This window comes from Primulina eburnea, chromosome 10, assembly GCF_022965805.1.
Source record: "Primulina eburnea isolate SZY01 chromosome 10, ASM2296580v1, whole genome shotgun sequence".
Classification (NCBI taxonomy): domain Eukaryota; kingdom Viridiplantae; phylum Streptophyta; class Magnoliopsida; order Lamiales; family Gesneriaceae; genus Primulina; species Primulina eburnea.
The window spans coordinates 5,640,582-5,665,468 of record NC_133110.1 but is presented as its reverse complement, the minus strand read 5'-3'; the positions used below and the strand labels follow the sequence as shown (position 1 = coordinate 5,665,468).

At 35.7% G+C, this 24,887-nt stretch overlaps 1 protein-coding gene and 1 long non-coding RNA gene across 2 annotated transcripts; one reads left to right on the top strand and one right to left on the bottom strand.

Annotated features, from left to right (window-relative positions):
* Positions 1–1,884: 1,884 nt before the first annotated feature.
* On the top strand, positions 1,885–5,638 carry LOC140803988 (uncharacterized). Its single transcript, XR_012112001.1, has 4 exons — positions 1,885–1,964; positions 2,079–2,129; positions 5,337–5,486; positions 5,560–5,638. It is a non-coding gene; the product is annotated as an uncharacterized lncRNA (long non-coding RNA).
* A 7,011-nt stretch (positions 5,639–12,649) lies between these two features.
* On the bottom strand, positions 12,650–16,181 carry LOC140842770 (uncharacterized). The gene is made up of 2 exons (XM_073210900.1): positions 13,443–16,181; positions 12,650–13,151 (listed from the first exon to the last, which is right to left on the bottom strand). The coding sequence occupies exons 1-2, from the start codon at positions 16,030–16,032 to the stop codon at positions 12,811–12,813; spliced, it is 2,931 nt and encodes a 976-aa protein (XP_073067001.1). The 5' UTR covers positions 16,033–16,181; the 3' UTR covers positions 12,650–12,810.
* Positions 16,182–24,887: the final 8,706 nt, after the last annotated feature.

The window sequence follows — 24,887 nt, the reverse complement described above, 5'->3', positions numbered from 1 at the left end:
TTTAGCGGGAAATTTAACCACGTGACGAGCACGTGTGAGATACATCGAGAGTATTTATATATATTTTTGTAGGGAGTGATATTTAAGTTTCATTTTGTATTATCTACGCTTCCTTTTATATGTAAAATATGTATCAAATTTATTTATAATTAGGGTGCAAAAAACAAATCAATACTTGAAGTTTTTTTGTCATTATAATAATATTGAGTGGATCTCATGTGAGATCGTCTCACGCATATTAATTTGTGAGTCGGGTCAACCTTACCCATATTCACAATGAAAAATTTATACTTTTTCATGGATGACCCAAATAAGAGATCCGTCTCACAAATTCGACCTGTGAGACCGGCTCACACAAATTTTTGCCAATAATATTTTATTTTTGTCGTTTTTTAATTGATTGGATTTAATATAATATTTTATTTCATGTAAGCTTCTTTGTCGAAAAAAATCAATACTCGAAGCTTTTTATCATTATTTTAGGAAAAATAATACAATGTAAAAAAGTATTTTAAGTAATTATATTTGGTCCCCACGTTAGACAGTCAAAGGCGTTCATGCTTAATTAATGGTATAAATTGATAAATGATAATATAGACATTGGGTTGATTCCATTCTATATATAGGGACCCTATGATAGAATCAATGGTCTAAATTTAGCTATACATACATGAGGTCCACTAATTTTTTAAAATCACATATGTGTGTGAATCTTGTTCATCCAAACCCTGTGGAGACAGTGCTCCCACATGTAACATCGACCTTACCTAATCTTCGTTTAGGATGTTGTTTGCCAATTTTTTTGGGCATCTTTATAAATGCTTGCCTTGGCAGAATACGGTAGATGAGATTCTATTTATGTGAGCACTACTCTCACTTCATTTCAACGAGTAAGATCGTGTCACACATACAATTTTAAAAAAAAAAAAGTGGGTCTTATATATGCATGGGCAAATCTTGGCCATCCATCTTATCATTGGGGCAATGTCCATATGAGTAGGATGAAATAAACCCGAAGATTAATTGGAAATCTTTTCATATGTTTTTAAAAAATAACAGAAGATCCGTGGAATCCTTTTTAAAATAAAAAATGCATAGTAAGGTTATTTTTGAAATTAAGAATGATATTGCCATTCTCATTTATTTTTTCAGTTAAAAAATGAATATAATATTTTAAATTTTATTATTTTTTTGCTACATAAAATTTATTTTACATACTTAAAAATTAATTACCGTACTTTTGAATCTCGTTTATCAATCTAACGTACTTTTGTAAAATTTATAAAAATATTGTAAAAAATAAAAAAAAATAAAAAAAAAAAAAGAAAACTTGTACTCCCCCGCCCTTCCAAATGGGGGGGGAGTAATGGTTTTTTAATTAATTCTATTCTCCCCCGCCTGTGGGGGTGGCGGGGGAGAGTTTTAATTAATTCTATTCTCCCCCGCCTGTGGGGCTGGCGGGGGAGAGTTTTAATTAATTTTATTTTTAAAATATTGCCCGCCTACGTAAGAGGCGGGGTAGAATTTAAATTATTTTATTATGTTTGCCCCGCCTATTACAGTTGCGGGCGAATTTAAATAATAAAATAAATTTGTTTTTTGTGTAATTATTGGTTGCTAATAGAAACCGACGAAACTGTATCGATTTGATCTATTGTCGTTATATATGAATTGATATGTGGTCTTATCTTATCATGTCTTTCAATGTCGACATAAATATCGACATGAATATCGTCAATTATTAATGTTTTTGTATTTATTTGAATCACGAGTTTTCTTTAATTTTTTTTTTAAATATAGGCAATAAAGAATTCATGTATTATTTCTCTATATATATCTGAAGTTATTTTTCTTGTTTTGCATCTTTCTTGTTTTGCATCTGATAATAAATATTCTTTCCGGAGTTGTGGTTCCGTCGGTGAATTTAAGGAGTGAAGAAATATTTGGCATCCAGACTGATTGAGGTATATCGCTAATTTTTCAAATATGATATATCAATTTTTGTTTTGAAAATTACATCGATCAAAAAAATAATTTTCATACAAATAATTTATATTCATAATTATTTTTTGTTGTAGATTGAACGACGAACGAAAGATTTGTTCACGATAAAGGACATCTTTTTCTAGGTATATATCATAATTTCATAAATTAAATCTTATTAGATAAATACTTCTATTATTTTTTATTGAACGAACCTAATTATATATTTGAAATATATTTATGATCATTGATAAACATAATTTTTTTTTATATCTTGTTTATAAAATATATGTGTGCTTAATATTTATGTATATTAAATCATGATGTATAAACAATTTATTATATATATTATATATATATATACACACACACACACACACACACACACACACACATATATATATATATATATATATATATTATATTGTTAATATTTATAATTCATCGTATTTTCCTGGTTTATATCTCATAAAATTTATGAATTTCAATGTTACGAACTTTTTAATATTTTTCGTACAAATCGTTCATAATTATTTTTGTGGTAGATTGGAAAGTTATGATATAGACCACGATAAGTAGAAAGTTGTTGTGGATTATGTGCTTCAATATTTATCCTACAAATATAAAAATATTAAAGTGATATTTTTATATACATCTTTATTGTATTTTTTATTTACAATTATATGTGTACGTGATATTTATGTAAAACAATATTATGACATTGTTTGATGTCTTTAGTTTGTGTATAATATAATTTTTTAGACACATGAATTTTATTTGAAATGTTAATACTAGAAATGTTTTTCTTTAAATTGAAATTTTTTTTTACATAAATTTAAATGCAGGCATGGATACAATTTCAGCCATTTTATATATTGGCGGTGATGTTATCGTAAGACATTGAACAGTCAATTATAGTAATAAAGGGGTGAAGTTAATTCGTATATCTAGATCTATGTCATTATGCGATTTGATTGAAATAGTTCATCGGAAGTTAGATATTGATCCCAGAAAATATAGGTTGAATCTTTCAACCAAATATTCGTATATGGACAAGTCGCGTTCAGTAGAAGTTCATGTTGTCCTTGACGATGATACTTTACAATTTATGTTTGGTCCTGGTTCCGATGTGCAGTGCATAGAGTTGTATATTGAATGTGAGGCCATTGAAGATAATGTAGTAACAAATGTTGTTGAGTCGTACATTCCATGTATTACCCAAGGTCTAAGTATGATAGGATTTGATCAGTCAGGTGGCACTTCGTCTGCTACTTACAATGAAAATGTTGATCCACCTTATTCTTCCATGGACAATAATATTGGGGACTGGGATCAATATATTATTGGATGCACAAATAAAGATAATAATTGTTGGCCGAACGTGAATTCTAATGCATCAAGTTTGGCTCGTGGAGTCGTTGCAGTGGCAACAGATGATGAAACATCACGTCAAATGTTTGCTGATTCTGCATTACTGGAAAGTCTAGAGAGTGACAGCGAGCCTGACACACCAGTGGGTGATGATTCAGACGAGGAGGGTAACGAGGACACGTTCGAAAATGTTAGTGAGCAATTACATGGCGCAACTTCAGACATAGTTCCACTTGATGTTTCTAATATTTATGAGATGCCACAATTTTTTAGTGCTGTGTATGAAGAACAATGTCCTGATTCTGTAGGTGTGTCATCTGGGTCACAGACGGTCTTTTATAATCCGGAGAAAGGAGAATTACATAAAAACATGGTCTTTAGAAGCAAAAAAGAATTGATTGCAGCTGTTAAAGACTTTTCTGTTAGATGTGTAAGGCGTGAATATCGTGTTGTTGCGAGCACACCGACTTTATGGAAAGTTCGGTGCAAGAATCGATCATCGAGCATGGATTGTGGATGGGGCCTCCGAGCTTGTTTGAAAGCAAATTTGGGTTATTTTAAGATCACTAAATATGGTGATCGACACGCATGTGTTTCTAGCCATGTTGGGATTGACCACAAAAACCTAGACAAAAACATGATCGCCTCGAATCTTATTGGTATTTTGCATTGTGATCCATCTTGTGAGATTAAATTTGTTCAGCAACTTATCAAAGACAAATATGGTTATGAAATTTCGTATGCCAAGGCATGGTACAGTTTGAAGCGTGCTGTTGAAAACGTGTATGGCACATGGGAGAGTTCGGTTCGCATTTTGCCAACATACATGGGTGCTCTTATGAAGTTCAATCCCGGAACAATCGTTGAGTGGAGACATTTTCCAACAAACAACCCATCAATAAAAGTTTTAAACTATGTTTTTTGGGCCTTTCGACCATGTGTAGATGGGTTCCGATATTGCCGTAAAATTATCAGCATTGATGGCACTCATTTATATACGAAGTATAAGCACAAGATGCTTATTGCTGCAGGTTTGGATGCCAACAATCAGATATTACCCCTGGCTTTTGCACTCATGGATGAAGAGAGTTATGATTCGTGGAAATGGTTTATAGACCTTTTGTGTGTGCATGTTATTAATGGCCTACCAGGAGTTTGCATTATCTCTGATAGACATCGGGCCATCATTGGAGCTGTCGAGGGAATACCTCAGTTCAATCCTCCGTACGGTGTACATCGGTTTTGCCTGAGACATGTTTGCTCTAATTTCAACACGCACTTCAAAAACGTTCATCTGAAAGACCTTTGTTGGCAAGCAGGATCACAACACCAGGTTCGAAAATTTGACGATATAATGAACGAAATTAAGAACAAGCAACCAAATGCATACAAATATTTGTCTGAAATTGATAAACATAAGTGGACTCTTGCACATGATGGTGGTTGGCGCTTTGGCATGATGACAACAAATATTTCTGAGTGTCTTAATGGTGTACTCAAGAGTGCTCGTCGTCTTCCGATTACAGCAATAGTTAAGATGACTTTCCAAAGATGTGCGGAGTATTTTATAAACCGCATCACAAAATGTCAACGTATGATGCAGAACAACCAACCTTGGCCTGACTATGTGTTGCATAAATATGAGAAATGGTCTGTCAGATCCAACGAACATAGCGTGAGTCGGATCGAGATAAGAGCAAAGCAGGCTACTGTGACAACCGGGGTACGTCCAGGGCGAGGCAAACATGTCCAAGTTGTCACACTAACAACATGTGAATGCTCTTGTGGAAAGCGGACAATCTTCGGAATTCCCTGTTCTCATGCAATTTGTACGGCAAAACACTTTGGGTTAGATCCTACGACATTTGTGCAGCCATGGTTCCGGATTAGCGAATACATAAACACATATGAAGGAAGATTTCATGCTGTTCAAGATGATCACTATTGGGATACACCAGTATTCGAGCTACGCCACAATCCAGTTCGACGTGAAAGAAGAAGATCAGGGAGAAGTAGGACGACCAGAATTCGAAATGAAATGGACCAGCCAACGGTTCGAGAGAGACAACGTCGTCAAAGAGAAAATTCAGCAAGACAATAACATCTTTTCTGTGTTTCATGGCAATCGTATGGTAATGTGCATTATTTCATATATTTATTTTAATATCTTTTTGTTTACTAATTCATATCTAATAATTTTTGCAGGATTATAACTCATATTGGCAATGCTCAATGATGATGTTACTTTTAATATTCGAGGCTATATGTACATTGTATGTGAACACAAAATTATGTTTGAAACTAATATGTTCCTACTTTTGTTTAATGGAATGTTGTGTCCGATTTATGCAACACTTATGTTCTTTTATTGCTTTTGTATTTTATATATGACATATGTTGTTTATTAATGCATGTATATAATTTCACCAAAAAAGAGAAAAACCAACATTACTGTTTCGAATATTACAATTAATATGTAGTCTGAAACCATACAAGTAATACAAACTAAATGTTGAACGATTTACTTAATTTAAAAGTAGAATACAATACTAATACAAAGTATACAACAATATTAGATCTACAAACATCCTCCAGTACCACAATGAGGTCGACGTTTTACTCGTTTTCCTTTACGTCTCAATAAACCAACATGACCCGGAGCGACATCATTTACATTTTCTTCAATTACTTCTTCTTCGTTTATATTTTCTTCTTCTTCGTCTGAATCATCATCATTCACAGTGCCTCTGAATTCGTTGTTTGGTGTTCTCATACACCAAATATCTGAATATCTTGGAAATGGAATTGGTGATACGTTATAATTTGGATTCATCTGATCTGCGTTCCATCCATATCCACCTGTAAGCATATCCGTGAAAGAAGGAATATATGCGTCATTCGGAGTTTGGAAACCATGATCCTCGTATGTGTGAACCTGTGTTGAAGAAGCATGGTAATCTGTAGCCTGAGAAGTTCCTGCATCATTATTGAACTCCCAATGTGGATGAGACGACTCTTCAAAATGATGTGAATGGGATGATTCTTGATTATGATGAGGATGAGGCAACTCTTGAAATTGACGTGGCTCCGACGTACTATCTAGCATATCACATAATCTCTCACCAATTTTTATAGTTTCTGTGATAGCAGACTCCAGTGCCTCACGAGGCTGCTCTTGTAATGATAGTCCACGAAACCAATTCCTCAAAATTTCTGCATCGTTCCTCTGAAAACATAAGCAAAAATCATTAAATGCGAAAATAATTAAAATATTGTAATTTCAATTGGAATAAAAAGTAGGTTACAACAACTTACCATAGCACATCTCACATTTGCATCACCGGGTCTATAACCATATTCTGCTTGCGGATCGATAGGGGTTATGAAACGACGAGTTATGTTATCATACCACATCGAATACTGACGTGTCATACCCACGTTTCCGTTTGTCGGTTCACCCTCAACAATCAAATTGAGCCTATCATTCCATGCACATATGCTGTTTTTATGATGTTCGGCCCAATTATAGTTTCGCCTACCTTGTCGGGTGCATTCGTGAAATTCATCCCCATCAAACGCTGGCCTTGGAATGTGCTGCAACTGACCAAATTGACGCTGGCCCAGGAATGTGCTGCAACTGACCAAAAAAATAATAAACATATAAAAGTTTATCTTGATGATTAAATTCATGTCTAATAAATTTTTTAGATTTTATTTTATTATTTATGTCTAATATTTTAATTAAATGATACTACTAAATCATAATATTTTCTGCTACATTTTACAAATTATTAATATTACAAAATATTAGATCTAATCTTAAAAAAAACGCTACTACATACAAAGTAATAACTTTAGTACGAAATATTACAAAATATTAGATCTAAATTTTAAATTCTCAAAGAATAGTTTGAATATAATTGTGAAAATGATTATTTATATTAACAACGTCCGTATTCATAAAAACAATGTAAAAAACTAATTAACATATTTAACAATTAACATAATTAATATGTTAGTTTGATTAGTTATTTAATCTAATACTAAATTTAATTATGATGATAATAGGAAATAATCTCTTTTATTTGACTTAATTTAACAAATTAAGATTAAAAATTTCTAAACATAAATTAAAATTAATATAATACAACTATCAAATAAATTAATTGAATACAAATAATTTTAACAACAATTAGAAATATTATTTACCTGAGCACGATAATTTCAATATCTACACTTCCTGAAATAAATCAAGATACATGAGATATAAAATTATTAGAATTCAAAATTTTATCATACCTTTGAAAAATGAAGTGAATTTGCGTGAAATGAAGTGAATTTGCGTGAACAACTTCGGATAGAAAACACAAACTAACTTATCGTGGAATTTGCGTGAAATGAAGTGAATTTGCGTGAACAACTTCGGATAGAAAATACAAACTAACTTATCGTGTAATCGTGTATATATAGGACTTTAAAAATATTTAAATTTGCCCGCCTATTGCAGTGGCAGGCAAGCAAAAGAAACTCTCTCCCGCCTGTCGTATAGGCGGGAGAGAATTTAAAATCATTTCCCTCCCCCGCCTCCCCTACAGGCGGGCGAGGTGAATTGAATTTACACTACAACTTTTCTTTTTTTTTTTATTTTTTTATTTTTTATAATATTTTTATAAATCTTACAAAAGTACGTTAGATTGATAAACGAGATTCAAAATTACGGTAATTTGATGAAAGACCCTAAAAATCATACTAATTTTTTTCGAAAATAAGATTAAATTAATTTTAGTAAAGTAGTTTTGTAATATTTAATTATTTATCTAATTATTTAAAAAAAATTATTAATAAATATACGGTGGGGGCATTTGGTCAATACAATCCGCAAATAACATAATCAGTTCAAAATTATACAAGCCATTTCTCTCTGCGCCAAATTGGCGTAGAGGAGTTTTCTTTTAAAAATTAAATTAAATTATAAATGTTTAAAATAAAAAAAAAAAATGAAAACACAAGAGCTCGACCCACTAGCTTAAAAAAATGAAGAGTGGGTGACAGCTTAAAATTTAAAAAAAAAATAATTGAAGAGTGGGTCGAGCTCTTGTGCTTTAAAAAAACTGAAGCTCGACCCACTCAGCATAAAATTTAAAAAAAAATGAAGAGCGGGTCGAACCCAGCTTAAAAAAAAATGAAGAGTGGGTCGAGTTCTAGACCCACTCAACTTAAAATAAAAAAAATCGCAATTATTAATAATATAATATTAATTATATCAAACATAAAATATAATTATAATTATATCACTAAATTTAAAAAAAAAAAAACTAAGAAAAAAAAACAAATAAAAAAATATTCCGGGAATATTTTTTAGAGTAAGATTTGAAGTAGATGAGTTGGAGATGAATATTGTATTTGATGCAGAAACTGAACTATTTTAATATAGAGTTGCTTTAAAATAAAGTTTTAAGTTAGAGATGACCTTATCACCGTTGATGCGATCCGGGTGAAATGGATGAGCAGGGTCGGGTGCTCCACCGGATCAAATCAAGAATTTATAGTGTTGTTTAGGAAAATGAACAAGGTAGATGGCTTCGATCGTGACCTGCAAACAATGAAAGGAACTCATGAATGGGCGCCGGAGGGGTGTCCGGTGTGACCACTCCGATGCTTAAGTCACCAGGGTACTCAAGCAATAAAACCAATGTAGCCAAGTGATGGCTGTGATATTGGTGTGAATGAATCCAATGTAAATGTAAAGAGAGAGCCTGGTATTTATAGTATGAGAAGTAATGATGACCTGGTTCTCCGTGCTACCTACTAATTATAGTAGGACGGCTGAGCACACCCTATATTCTGACATGTCAACTCATCGGCACGGTGTCAGAGATAGGACAGTCGCCCACATCCTATTCTGCTAGTATACTCGAGTGCGGTGCTCATATCGAGGTGGCCGGGTAGAATGCCTCCCTGGAGATTTATACAAGAGCCCGGGCCTATGACTGCCCGAAGAGTAGAGCATGGGCTTGCACCTGCCCGGCTCCAGAAGAATCCACCTGCAGACTTACTCGGATTTGGGAATCCATTTGATATTCCGGGTCATCCATGACTCGAGCTCTTACGGGGGTATCATCACACATCCCTTAAATAGTCGGGCTAGAGTCATACTCGCTGTCCCGATCAGTCATGCTTGGATTCCCAAAGAGATAATCAATCTTGTTCTATAAAAACATCGGGGGCTTCATGTCTCCTATAAATGAGATGAAATGCCGGAGTCCCGTGTCTCATGGACTTGAGATAAGATGCCAGAGTCTCGTGTCTCATGGACTTTAAAATAGATTGTCGGAGCCTCATAACTTCCGTACTTAGGAATGGTCGAGGTGCGGAGCCCCGAGAAAGGTTTGAGAACCCTGGGCTTATAAATAACCAAGGTGCGGAGCCTTGGGCCGGGGAGCATGTCCCGGGACTTGGGAATGGTCGAGGTGCGGAGCCCCGAGCCAGGTTTGAGAACCATGGGCTTATAAATAACCAAGGTGCGGAACCTTGGGCCGGGGAGCATGTCCCGAGACTTGAGAATGGTCGAGGTGCGGAGCCCCGAGCCAGGTTTGAGAACCCTGGGCTTATAAATAACCAAGGGGCGGAGCCTTGGGCCGGGGAGCATGTCCCGGGACTTGGGAATGGTCGAGGTGCGGAGCCCCGAGCAAGGTTTGAGAACCCTGGGCTATTAAATAACCAAGGCGCGGAGCCTTGGGCCGGGGAACATGTCCCGGGACTTGGGAATGGTCGAGGTGCGGAGCCCCGAGCCAGGTTTGAGAACCCTGGGCTTATAAATAACCAAGGCGCGGAGCCTTGGGCTGGGGAGCGTGTCCCGAGACTTGGGAATGGTCGAGGTGCGGAGCCCCGAGCCAGGTTTGAGAACCCTAGGCTTATAAATAACCAAGGCGCGGAGCCTTGGGCCGGAAAGCGTGTCCCGGGACTTGGGAATGGTCGAGGTGCGGAGCCCCGAGCCAGGTTTGAGAACCCTGGGCTTATAAATAACCAAGGTGTGGAGCCTTGGGCCGGGGAGCCTGTCCCGGGACTTGGGAATGGTCGAGGTGCGGAGCCCCGAGCCAGGTTTGAGAACCCTGGGCTTATAAATAACCAAGGCGTGGAGCCTTGGGCCGGGGAGCGTGTCCCGGGACTTGGGAATGGTCGAGGTGTGGAGCCCCGAGCCAGGTTTGAGAACCCTGGGCTTATAAATAACCAAGGCGCGGAGCCTTGGGCCGGGGAGCGTGTCCCGGGACTTGGGAATGGTCGAGGTGCGGAGCCCCGAGCCAGGTTTGAGAACCCTGGGCTTATAAATAACCAAGGCACGGAGCCTTGGGCCGGGGAGCGTGTCCCGGGACTTGGGAATGGTCGAGATGCGGAGCCCCGAGCCAGGTTTGAGAACCCTGGGCTTATAAATAACCAAGGCGCGGAGCCTTGGGCCGGGGAGCGTGTCGCGGGACTTGGGAATGGTCGAGGTGCGGAGCCCCGAGCCAGGTTTGAGAACCCTGGGCTTATAAATAACCAAGGCGCGGAGCCTTGGGCCGGGGAGCGTGTCCCGGGACTTTGGAATGGTCGAGGTGCGGAGCTCCGGGCCAGGTTTGAGAACCCTGGGCTTATAAATAACCAAGGTGCGGAGCCTTGGGCCGGGGAGCATGTCCCGGGACTTGGGAATGGTCGAGGTACGGAGCCCCGAGCCAGGTTTGAGAACCCTGGGCTTATAAATAACCAAGGCGCGGAGCCTTGGGCCGGGGAGCGTGTCCTGGGATTTGAGAATGGTCGAGGTGCGGAGCCCCGAGCCAGGTTTGAGAACCCTGGGATTATAAATAACCAAGGTGCGGAGCCTTGGGCCGGGGAGCATGTCCCGGGACTTGGGAATGGTCGAGGTACGGAGCCCCGAGCCAGGTTTGAGAACCCTGGGCTTATAAATAACCAAGGTGCGGAGCCTTGGCCTTAATGAATGGTCGAGGTACGAAGCCCCGAGGCAGGGTACGGAGCCCTGGACTTTCAAGAATGTGCCGGGGCCTCATACCTCCCGGGCTTAACAGAATGTGCCGGGGCCTCATGTCTCCCGGACTTAATAGAACGTGCCGGGGCCTCGTACCTCCCGGACTTAATAAGTATGTGCCGGAGCCTCGTGTCTCCCGGACTTAATAGATTTTGTTTCTCCTGTTGTATTAGTTTTATTAAAAACCAAATCACTAACCTGGAAATACTGAATCCGAATTCATTTTCGGTAGAGTGAAACTTCTCTGGTGGAGCTATATTAGTTGACTAATATAGCTGTATGCTGCTGAGTGCACAACAAATAGTCTTCCACCTCAATCCGAGATAGCTGCTGAACTTTGAGCCCATATAAAATCCACATATAAGATCTGAGTGCCGAGATGGTCGGACTTGTATGTTTGCCAAGCAGAGTTGGGCTTATTTTTGAATGGAAACCATATCTACGTCTTGAGCTCAATTTCCCACAGACGGCGCCAATGATGCGATCCGGGTGAAATGGATGAGCAGGGTCGGGTGCTCCACCGGATCAAATCAAGAATTTATAGTGTTGTTTAGGAAAATGAACAAGGTAGATGGCTTCGATCGTGACCTGCAAACAATGAAAGGAACTCATGAATGGGCGCCGGAGGGGTGTCCGGCGTGACCACTCTGATGCTTAAGTCAGCAGGGTACTCAAGCAATAAAACCAATGTAGCCAAGTGATGGCTGTGATATTGGTGTGAATGAATCCAATGTAAATGTAAAGAGAGAGCCTGTTATTTATAGTATGAGAAGTAATGATGACCTCGTTCTCCGTGCTACCTACTAATTATAGTAGGACGGCTGAGCACACCCTATATTCTGACATGTCAACTCATCGGCACAGTGTCAGAGATGGGACAGTCGCCCACATCCTATTCTGCTAGTATACTCGAGTGCGGTGCTCATATCGAGGTGGCCGGGTAGAATGCCTCCCTGGAGATTTATACAAGAGCCTGGGCCTATGACTGCCCGGAGAGTAGAGCATGGGCTTGCACCTGCTCGGCTCCAGAAGAATCCACCTGCAGACTTACTCGGATTTGGGAATCCATTTGATATTCCGGGTCATCCATAACTCGAGCTCTTACGGGGGTATGAACCGTCAACTTATCTCATTCAATTAACCGGTGTATTTTTATAAATGATGTTCATATGATAAAATGATATGAACATTATGCATAAAAAAAACATTTTCGGTGTAATATAAAACGAGCCGGATGTTAATATCGTGGCTAGTGCATGGTGGCAAACAAAATTAGACTAGTATATCTGAAAATAATAAAATAAAAATTTATACAGTTCTTCTGTTATACAGAAATTAAGTTGATTTTCGCACAAAGCATCAAACTACCAACAGTTCAAACATCAAAATCATGACTCACACAGTTGACAATATGAATAATACACACATTCATTCATTTACAATGCTCCATGGCCTTCTCTTCCTAAAGACTTGCCATTTGCTTGCAGATTCAACACAGACAACATCTTTACTACTTCTTGCATCGATGTTCTGCTTCTTGTGCATAGTAAAGCAACTTCAAGAATCGACACCATCTCTTCTTGGGACGAGGTGGAAGGGGCGATTCCACTATTTTTAGTCATTTCCCTTATGAGAACCTCTCTAGGAGTGCTCTGCATACTTAAACTGTCGGTATTTGCCAATAGACCGTCGCTCAGCACATGAAGAACTAGCTCCCCGAAGTTGATTATGTCCTTTTGTAGCTCATCTGTCATGGATGTGTTTAATTCACCGACACCTGCACGATTAATGGTTTTGATTTAACCGATACAGATTGCAGACCAAACTAGAGAAATCTATGCATTCGTCGTAAAAAAAGCAGAGTTTTTACATTTCTAGTAAATGAATAAATAGGCCTTCAGATTGGACTGTATAAGCTACTTAAATGATCACATTATGCCACAATATTTCAACTCCTGCTAAATATACATATAGATAGCAGATCTTTTTGGTAGAAGGGAGGTATATCCAATATTTGTTTGCTGTATGTTTACGAATATTGAACATGGAAGTATGAGCATGCATGTACCTGTTTCTTTTCTAGTCTTTTCTGGCAGTAGACTACCACTCCATTGAATGAATGAGGTGAGCCCATATTCAGCCAAATGGGGTTCCATATTTTCATCAAAATGCACACTGCTCGCCTTCAAATTGCCATGAGGAATTGCTGGATAACACTCACAATGGAGGAAATGTAGTGCCCTTGCAACTCCAACTATTATTTTACACTTAGTTTCCCAATCTCTCCTCACCCGAATCTTTTCTGCTAAATCATTATTAGGCAGGTAATCATACAAAAGATAAGCGAACTCGTTATTGTAGCAAATCCCAAGCAATCTTGTCAAGTTCTCGTGCCTTGAATTACCAATCCTAATCAAGTGCTCTACAGCATTTTTCTTCTCTTTTGGCTCCCATGCAATCTTCTTTACTGAAACCGTGATTCCTGTGGGTAAAACGACTTTTCTGATTGAATCGGGCAATGTGTGCACTGCCTCCTCCCCAGCTTCATTTCCACTGAAGCTTTTCAAAACATCTTTTGCCGTAAACCGAGGAAGCCCATCAAAAGCGGCCATTTTCCACGGACCTTTACTTCTTTTTTTGAAGTATAGTATCCCGAACACTGCAGCCATGATTAATAAAACCGCGACAGCGCAAATGATAAGAATCCAGGCTACCTTTTGCGCTCTCCTGCTTTCTACTTGTAGTCCATTTGAAATCCCCTTTTCACGATTGCAACTTCTCAGAGGTTCCCCACAGAGCTTTGGATTACCAAGAAACGCACTAATATCCATGGACTTGAACTTCGATTGGGTAGGGATTGAGCCCGATATATTATTATATGATACATTCAGCAGTTCCAAGCTTGAAGAGGTCCCAAACTCGACCGGGATTGGACCAGTGAAATTATTGTGTGACAGGTCTAATACACTGATAACGGGAAGTCTAGCTAACTCCACAGGTATTGAGCCGGCCAAGTTATTATCAGCCAAATCTATCCTCAAAAGTTCCTTACAATAGGATACACTTTCTGGGATTTTTCCTGATAAATTGTTCATTCTAAATTCAAGAACAGACAAGGATTTGCAATCTTCAAACGAAGGAAGATTGCCTGATATCCCGCAGGAACTCGCAGAGAAGTTTTGAAGAAGAGGCAAAGACCATGCTCTAACCGGTATAGTGCCTCCAAGAAAGGGATTATCAGTTAAATTGAGAAACTCTAGCTTTAGAGCTTGATCAATATCAGTTGGAATCCCCCCTGTGAACCTGTTCCTAGACAAATCCACATATGACATGTTCTGAAATTTTCCGAATTGCAGTGATATTTTACCTGAGAATAAATTATCTTCGAGCCTAAGGCGAACCAGAGAAGAACAATTGGAGAGCGACGGAGACAGCCCACCAGTAAAATTGTTTGAAAACAGGATTAACTTGATCAACTCTGCTCCATAACATATATAAGGTGGTATGCTACCAACAAAATAATTTGTTGAAGCATCCACGTGTTTAAGCTTCGAGTATCTTCCCAAGTCAAACGGGAGTGACCCTGTAAAGTAATTGTTCCATATAAGCAATGTATCCAAATTTGGAAGCTGAGCAATACCTTCAGGAACTTTGCCACTTAAGTCATTGTACATCAAACTCAACAACCTAAGATTCTTCAGCTCTGAAAAACTGTCTGGAATTGGACCAGAAAGAAGGTTGTCAGATAGATCCAAGCTTTTGAGTGCCAAGATTTTGCTGAATTCTGAGGGGATTTTCCCAGTAAGTTGATTTTTGAACAGAAAGAGTGATTCAAGATTGGTGAGATTGTTGAGTTGGTTTGGTATAATGCCTGAAAGATTGGCATCTGCGATGTCAAGATACCGAAGTTCACTCATGTTACCAAATTGCCATGGAATCCCACCTTCATATGAGTTGTACCCAATCTCCATATGCGACAATCTTTGCAGTTTCCCCAACTCAGGCGGCACCCCGCCACTTAGAAAATTTCCTGCTAAATGGATGAATTCAAGACTCTGAAATGAGCCATATTCAAATGGGATTTTCCCACTGAAGTAACTCCCTGCAAAATTCACCACTTTGAGAAATTCCAGCTGAGAAACTTCCGCAGGCAAAGGCCCTGAGAAGCTGTTGCTGAAGGCATCAAGAACAACAAGATTTTGCAGATTCGAAATCCCACCCGGAAACCGGCCAGAAAAATTGTTCCTGCTGATGTCCAACAACCTCAGGCTTGTGAGATTGAAAATCCCAGTCGGAAGTTGATTCGAGAAGGAATTGTGCCCGAGGTTGAGCTCAACGAGATCAAGAAAAAGAGCAAACTGTTTCCCCGACAATGAACCTCCAAGATTCTTCATTGACAGGTCTAAACCAATGATTTTCGAAGAATTCTCATTGCATTTCACTCCAGACCAAGAACATGCATAAATTTGAGTCGAGGGCTGAATCCCATCAGGCAAAAACCAATCCTTCAAACTGCCGGAGCCATCCAAAAGCTCGGATTTTAAGCTCAATAGAGCGTCCGTGAGAGGATCAAAAGCAAGTATTGGCACCATAAACAGCAAAGAAACTATTACAAGATTGAAGCTTATAGGATGAAGAATCTCCATTGGAACTTGCATAGAAGAAAGATATAGTGGCTCACTCCAAGAGACCCCAGGGACTCGAGAAAGAACGTTGTATAAAAAAAATTAAATCTTTATGCATATTTTTCCAAAACAAGAATGTGTCCGTTAATTATTTAGAAGTTCACGGTGTGGGAATTGATACATAGTCGTCCGTAACCGGAACGGCGAGTTTACATTTATGAACTTTTTTTCAAATTCTTCTTAACTTTTTCAAAGATAAAAATTTGTGCGAGACAGTCTTACGGGTCGTATTTTGTGAGACGGATATCTTATTTGGGTCATCTATAAAAAACTATTACTTTTTATGCTAAGAGTATTACTTTTTATTGTGAATATCGATAGAGTTAATCCGTCTCATAGATAAAGATTCGTGTGACCGTCTCACAAAAGACCTACTCTTTTCTGAATCATATGATTATTTCTATTTTTATTATAAAAATTATTTCGCGATGATAACCACTACCATTATCAATAAAACGGGAACAATAGCTTCCACGAAGTTCTCCGAACCATGAAGCATAGGGACTAGATAAAGATTTGAAGAAAAAATGGATTGATATTCAGTGATTTAGTTGAAATGAGAATATGATTGGATTTGCTTTAGGGAGCAACATGGGTCATCTCATTATTTTATTAATTTAATTTTAATACTATTTACCATTATGGAGAATTTAAGGCCCTTTATTGTCTTTGGAGCATCTCCCCTTTTTTTTTCTTGCTTTGAACAAGAACAAGCTAGTTAATTCAAAGTGGGATTTAACTATTTAAGCCATCTTTTTATCATTTTCTCATCAACCCATTCCTTTATCCATACCTACTGATACAAAAACGGTGGAAAACAGTCACATTGTGTTGGGAAAGTGATTCAATAAACAAAGATGATATATTAGAGAAAATTACGATATTTTTCGTGTATGTTTGTCTCTTTATAATTTAAAGTCTCTATGTTATTAAAATTTGATGATTTAAGTCATGTTTCATTAGGATGCTAATGTTCATCAAGCATATGAGCACCACGTTTTGAAACCATGTTTGCACCATGTCGGCGCCACGTATTAATGTAGTCAGAAATAGGACCAAAGTTATACAAAAGAAGAGAAAGGAACTGAAATTTGAACTTGACAATATAAATTATTAAAATAAAAATGAGATAAACGTAGAGAAATAAAATTGTAATTGTTTCTATATTTTATTTGAATAATGTGTTTTTTTAATATAATAACAATAATATTTAACAAAATGACTTTTGTTTGACAATGAATTTGAACTCCAATCTTTCAATTTTTAACTTTTGTTTGAACTTTATTTTTCTATATATTAGTATTAAACTTGTGCGATGCACGAGATGGTATTATTAAAAATTAGTGAAAAATGAATAGACATATAAATTGAAAAAATAATATAATTATAAAAACTATTTTTTCACTAATTTTAAAAAAATTTCTTAAATACAACGCATGTCGATTAATTTTTTTGGCTAATAATCATATCATATATTAAAATTTTAGATTATATTAGCTTATGACAATGACATGATGCTTAATGTAGTTTATGTTTCCAACATAGATTACTTTTCAATTTAAATAAAAAAAGAAAAGAACATATAATAATTATATTTGAATTAATATAAAAAGAATTTAAATTCAAATTTGAACTAAATGAATTGATATAATTATTGAAAACAATAATTGAAGTTATCATTTATTGCCGTATACATATTTCAATATTTATGATATATATTTCTATTTTTAGAAATAACATTTTGACGGAATATATATATTTGAAATCCAAACATGTTATTCCTTATATATATTTGAAATCCAAACATGTTATTCCTAAGTTAATATTATAACCGTGAATTTTATATGTTTTTCGACTGCAAAAAAATTATAAATTCACATGTTGGGAAATATTCAACTTTGGATGCAACGTTACGGTAATATTTTAAGGGCTAATTTTTTTTTTCTTTTTTTTAATGATAAACATTCTATTTGCTTGTTATTTACATTATTATTTTTTAGAGTAGATCTTTTGTAAGACGGTCACACGAATCTTTATCTGTGAGACGAGTTAACTCTACCGATATTCACAATAAAAATTAATACTCTTAGCATAAAAAGTAATATTTTTTCATTAATAACCTAAATAAGAGACATGTCTCTCAAAATACGACCCGTGAGATGAGATCGACTCACACAAATTTTTGCTTAATTTTTTTTATGGGTAAGTATGTATGTATATATTTGACCGTTGACATTTGACTGCATAAATAGTTTATTATTATTTAATTCTTCGATCCGTTGTGGGTAATAAGTGACAGCTAACATAATTTTGAAAATATTTTACTGATTATAATTTAATCTAATGTTGCAATATTGGACATTTATTTAATCTTATAAATGATCCAATTATGATGGAATGTCATGGGTTTAATTACAATTTAAGCGGGAATAGATCGAGAGACTGGTGTGGATCTCAATTTACTAATAGGCATCCATCAACTATGTTTTAGAAATTCTTGAATGAATTAAATAAAAATATAATAAATTTTTGTCATTCAAATTTGTTTTTCTAATAATATTCGTAATTTCTGAAAGAAAAAAATAATAATGACTATGTGCGGTTGAATTTAACGGCACTAACATAGGATAGATCTAATAGGTTATGTGTTTTGTCATATCAGCACAATTAGAGATGACAATGAGGTGGGACGGGACGGATTTACCATTCACATCCCCGTCTTCGAATTCTATCCCTATCTCATACCCGTCCCGACCCTTTTTTGCCCGAACCCGAAACCATCATCGCTCTTATTCTCGTTTCAAAAATATTAATGATGTAAGACTGGACCTCGTACCAAATTTTATTATTATCAATTATTATTAGTATTTTAAAAATAATATTATTATATATTATTAACACTAATAATATTTTTATTTTTATTATTAATATTATTTTCGGTGCGAGTTCGAAAAAGGAGATAATATCATTGTATCCGTCCCGAATTATTTTGAGGATTTTTTAAAATCTCCGAATCCGAAAAAATCTAAGATCCCGTACTCGTTGCAGAACGACATATTTGTAAGAGTAGGTCTCATGTGAGACCGTCTCACGGATATCAATCTGTGAGACGGGTCAACCCTACCCATATTCACCACAAAAAGTAGTACTCTTAGCATAAAAAGCAATACTATTTCATGGATTACCCAAATAAAGATCCGTCTCACAAAATTTGACCCGTGAGACCATCTCACACAAGTTTTTGCCCATTTGTAAAGAGAATTTAATAATAAACGCATGCAAGTATTGGAAAATTCACAACGACACTTGTGCATAAAATGACATGAAAGGCTGTGGCTGCTGCTATGGATGACATTCTGAAGTCTGAATTTGTTTATATGTTTTGTTTTTAAAAAAGTCTTTTTCTGCAAAAACATTTAATTTGCCCATAAATTAGAGTCAGAGGCTCACAGGTTTCTTCTCTTTGTGCATATACGCATTTAATGCAACAACACCAAACTATACTCATTACTTCCTCTATCTTTTTTATTTAAAATCCCAATCTTTTTATCCATGATGGAAATATTTTCAATTCCAATTTTATTATACTCGAATCCAAGTCCCATTCAATAAAATTTTATAATATATATATATATATATATATATATATATATATATATATATATATATATATATATATATATAAACATTGACTATAGAAAAATGAAAAATAATTAGTCCATATATAATCACACATGTTTCTCTCGAAAATTTTCAATCGATATTATTGTCTCTGTCTCAATTACATAAACTTCAGAAGTGTGAGATCCTCATAGTAACTATTTTGAGGACATCAAAATATTTAATTTCATATTATTCTTCTTACCCTACTAAAACCTCCACAACTTCCCTTTTAAATCGAACAACTATTCTAAATTGAAAATAATTTCGTGTTAATTGTTAAGTATTATTTGATCAAATTAAAAATAATAATAATACATATATATATATATACACACACACCGTCAGATTTGTACTTTAAGTTCAACAATAAAAAATAGAATTCAACATGTTACATAATTTTTTCAAATCTCATTATTCATTCATTTGTATTTTTTTCCCATCGTGGTCAAATCCACTATACAAAAAATGAACTCATATATCATGAAAGTCAATTTAAATCAACTTATTTCATCTTCTATTTTGGGATCATAACATATATTGTAAACAAATTGAAATTAATATTTATGAAATTTAATTTTACTCTCAAAAGAAAATAAAATCATTTTATTCAATTTGAAAAAAGAAAAATAAATTTCCAAGGCTAAGGCTAAGGCAAACATTGGGACCCCTCCCACGCTACCGGTAAATTACAAAATTTCCTTTATAGAACAAAAAAAGAGACAGATTTTGCACTAATTATGTGGAATCCCTGGCACAGATTTCTGTCATACATGCAAAGCAATTTAAACGTAGCTTTTATGTTATAAGATTGTATTTATATAGAAAATTTCATATTTATTCAAAATTTTTTTTAGAGAAATATGATTATGAACTTCAAATTCATATTTGTATATTTATAATATAATGTTAATTTCATGTTATTATAATAGATTTCGAATTTATTCAATAATTGTGTCATTTAAAATTTATTATATTTTGTATAAATAAATAAGATATAAATTTAAAATTTAATCAATTATTATTTATTAAAAATAAAACTATAATCGAAATTGAATGAATGCACCGTAAATGATTGTATTGACTAGACCACAATTATGTTTGTTAATCAATAGGAGATGAGATGCTCCACATTGTTCGAGGTTCAAATAAAGAATTCATCTTTTTTAGCAAAAATTAAAGATTCATTTATTGTCGATAAGATATTTTATCAAAAAAAAAAAAAGGTGAACCCCATCTCCGAGGGTCTCATACAGAGCCGTCCCAAGCCTCGACGTGAAGGGAGGTAAATCAGGGTTATGCATCGGCAGCAGGTACCCAGAGGAGAGGTTGGCTGGAGCAATTCATCATAAAGGGGGAGCCGAGACTCGAATCCCTTGCCAGCATGGATTAACAATCCTTCACTCTAGGCCTTTACCACACGGCCTATGCCCCTGGGGGCAAATAAGATATTTTATCGTACGATGTCCAAATGGTAATGATTTTTTTTAAAAAAAATTTTCGAGATATCATTTTATAATTCGAGGACCGGTTCTATAATTTATAGACCGGTTTTGGTCCAGGTCGAACTGGTTTCGGATTCGAATTTTATTATTTTTTTAATATAAAATTACAATTATTAACGAATTATTATTCTACATACTGAATGTTTGGATGCAACCAAAGTCCCACATTGGAAGATCTAGATAAAGATCAAGGGTTTATAAAGATGAAATGATATCTCCATTGGTATGAAGTCTTTTGGGTGGTTCCAAAAGCAAAATCATGAGGGTTAAAACCCAAAGTGGACAATATCATACTAGTGTGGAGATTTCCGGATTTCATTGGTCCTAACAAGTGGTATCAGAGCCATGGTCTAGATCGAGTCGTGTGGGTATAATCCTCGATACCTAAACGAATGAGGTGAGAGCTCTCGGTAAAAATCCTTGATTAAACTCTCGGGGTGGTTAATGCTCCCAGTATTCATGTAAGACGTGCGCTCCAACGCAGTGAAGTGGAGTAACCTCGATTGGTAGGACGAATAAGGCTTGAGGGGAGGCTCGGACCATGAGAATAATAGTGGAACTTCGTTTGAGGGGAGGATTGTTGAGATGCAACCAAAGTCCCACATTGGAAGATCTAGAGAAAGATCATGAGTTTATAAAGATGGAATGATATCTCCATTGGTATGAGGCCTTTTGGGTGGTTCCAAAAGCAAAACCACGAGGGTTAAAACTCAAAGTGGACAATATCATACTAGTGTGGAGATATCCGGATTCATTGGTCCTAACACTGAAAATACTGATTCAAAAGCAGCACTTGATACTGGAGGTGGTTCAGGGGGGCCGTTCATTCATATAAATCCTCGTTTCGGGATGAAGTTCTTGTCTGTTAAGCATGCCTAAAACCCATGTTTTTTCCATTGTTTACAGCATTAGTCATCTATTTATGAAGTACGTACCGAGAAGTTACGGCATCATATTCCAATTTTACATGCATAAAAAAAGATTAATCTAATTTAGACATACCCAATATCTTAACCACTCTCAATAAAATGGAATAAAAAAGCGTTGATTGAGAACGTCAAGTGGCGCAAATTTTGGTTTAATCACTTAATTATGACACAGATCGATTAAAATTTAAATAATTAGTAATAGATATATTTTGAAGTAAATGCGTGAGATGATACTGAGATTAAAATGTAATTTATGTATAAATACAGTTACCAAATTAAAAGACCAATGTGCCAATATGCAGCATGAGCATGAAGCCTTACCTTTTTGGCTTCAGGTTGGAAAGGAGCTATACATAGAACGTGGATATGCGCAATCAGAATTATGAAAGAACATGTACGTTTATAAAGAACTACGAGCAGACATAGACGGAGCCAGAAATTTTCAATTATGAGGGAAATTTTTTAAAACACGTAATTATAAAAAAAATTAAAATAAAAATCAACCTCTGTGTATAAAATAATAATTATTATTACTATATTTGTATATATTGATTTAGTACAATAAAAACTAAAATAAAAAAAGGAACGATGATTTTCAAGTAAATAAATTAGAAACGGGAGCAAGAGCTTACGATATTAAAGCTTTCCAGCCTTCACAATGATCAAGTTGGCAAAAAATGACAACAACAATATTTCCATCATTCTAATCCAATTAGTAATATAAAAATTACTAGAGTTACAAAATATGTATATAAATAAAAGGGTTAGTTACATATATTATAATCGTGAAATCAATATATTTTTGAAAATCATTTATGGCTATTAACTTCTCGTGTTTTCATAGCTCATATACCCCCTAAAAACACATACAGAGTGTGTGTGTTCAACATTTGAAAATGTGTGAAGTTATTAATTCAGTTTTCTCATGATAAGTTTTAGTAATTTCGACATTTCACATGAGTAGTATATATGCAATTAACCCAAAATAAAATTTGTCAATTTTAATCATTATGTGATACCCTTGTCCGTCGTTAGTCCAAATGAAAGACAGGTCCTATCAAGATCTCATGTATTTTCTTATAAATATCAGGTTTGAGTGTTAATTAATTCATTCATTATATCGTTTTCAGCAGCACCCTTAGTTGCTCCCTCCATATATCTCCAGTCTCTGACTTGAGCGCCGGAGGGGTGACGTCAGGACACCCTCCTGGTCCTCTCCTAGCGATCTTATTTGTGATTTCAAGCTCAAGGTAATTTCAAAACCTGCGTCTGGACTAGTGACACTTGCTAGAATCGGACCCTAAATTTCTTATGAGTATCATTATGTTAACCATTTTAAGTTGCAACTAATGTTTATTTATAATATCAAACGCATCCATCATTGAGTCAATATGGAAAGTTTAAGCAACAATATATTAGCAATTAAATATATTTTTTGTATGATTAATCTCAATAATATGTGAGAGTCAAAAGATAAGACAACTAGCCGAGCTAAAAAGATGAGCCACTCTAATTGTCGATCTTCTCCCGTTGAAGGGAAATAAAGGGGCCGGGTCTGAATCTAGAAGTGGCCATCGAAATTAAAGCACGTACGGTTTCCATGGCTTTTAAGGAGAATGAGCCACTAGCTTTTACATACGAGGTTTCTGGGCTGGAATCGTGCTCGTGGTCTTCTCGCGGACTGTTAGGCGGGATCTTACTCGGTAGGAGGAGCTTGACAAGGAAGCACAAACCCAGATGAATTAACGAGGACTTGTCTGGTTGGAAACTCATTGTGGGTGATGTCTTTCGTGCACCCAGAAATCCATCATTCTTTTGTGTGATGGTTGGATATGGAGTTCAGATTATCGGAATGGCAATTGTGACAATTTTGTTTGCTGCCCTCGGATTTATGTCACTAGCGTCTCGCGGGACATTGATCACAGGTATGCTGTTCTTCTACATGATTCTTGGGATCGCAGCTGGATACTTCGCTGTTCGTCTATTGAGGACTATCTCTTTTGATACTTCCGGATGTTCATCAATACTAAACAATAATAATATATGACAGTTCATCATCACATACATGATAATCGAGTATATATAAAACTGCATATTTTTTTTATCACGAGACTCGTGACATATCTATATAATTTAACAATGATTATCAAATTATTGTCATCGTATCAACATAATCATAACACCCTCAATATACAACAATCAAATAGCCCAACAACAATTAATTCAACAAAATATAAAACTCGATTATAAATTTTCATCGTTCACAATTAATATTCTGGTGTATTTAGTCTCCTATCAAATACATCATAAAAAATTAAATATAAATAATAGGTTATATCAAAACAACCGCTAAACTACGAGAGCTTCATGTCAAAAGATAATCCACACTTCGTAGACTCCGAATATATAATCATAATTAATAGCGACTGAAAAAAAACTTCTTATTTCCAATTTAACAATGAAAATTCAAATTTTAATATATTCGGAATAATTCCAAATAACTCAATTATAATTTTTTTATTATCCGTTACAATATATATTATCAAACTCCAACTTCAATACGAATTTATCATATTTATTCTAAAAATTGACGAATTTCAAATACAACCTAAATTACGAAATTCATAGCTCCAATTGAAAACCTCATCTTAATGATCTCAGAACATGAATAGGTTCCTCGATTAGATAAATCATTATATATTATATAATATTATATAATATTAGTGTGAATGAT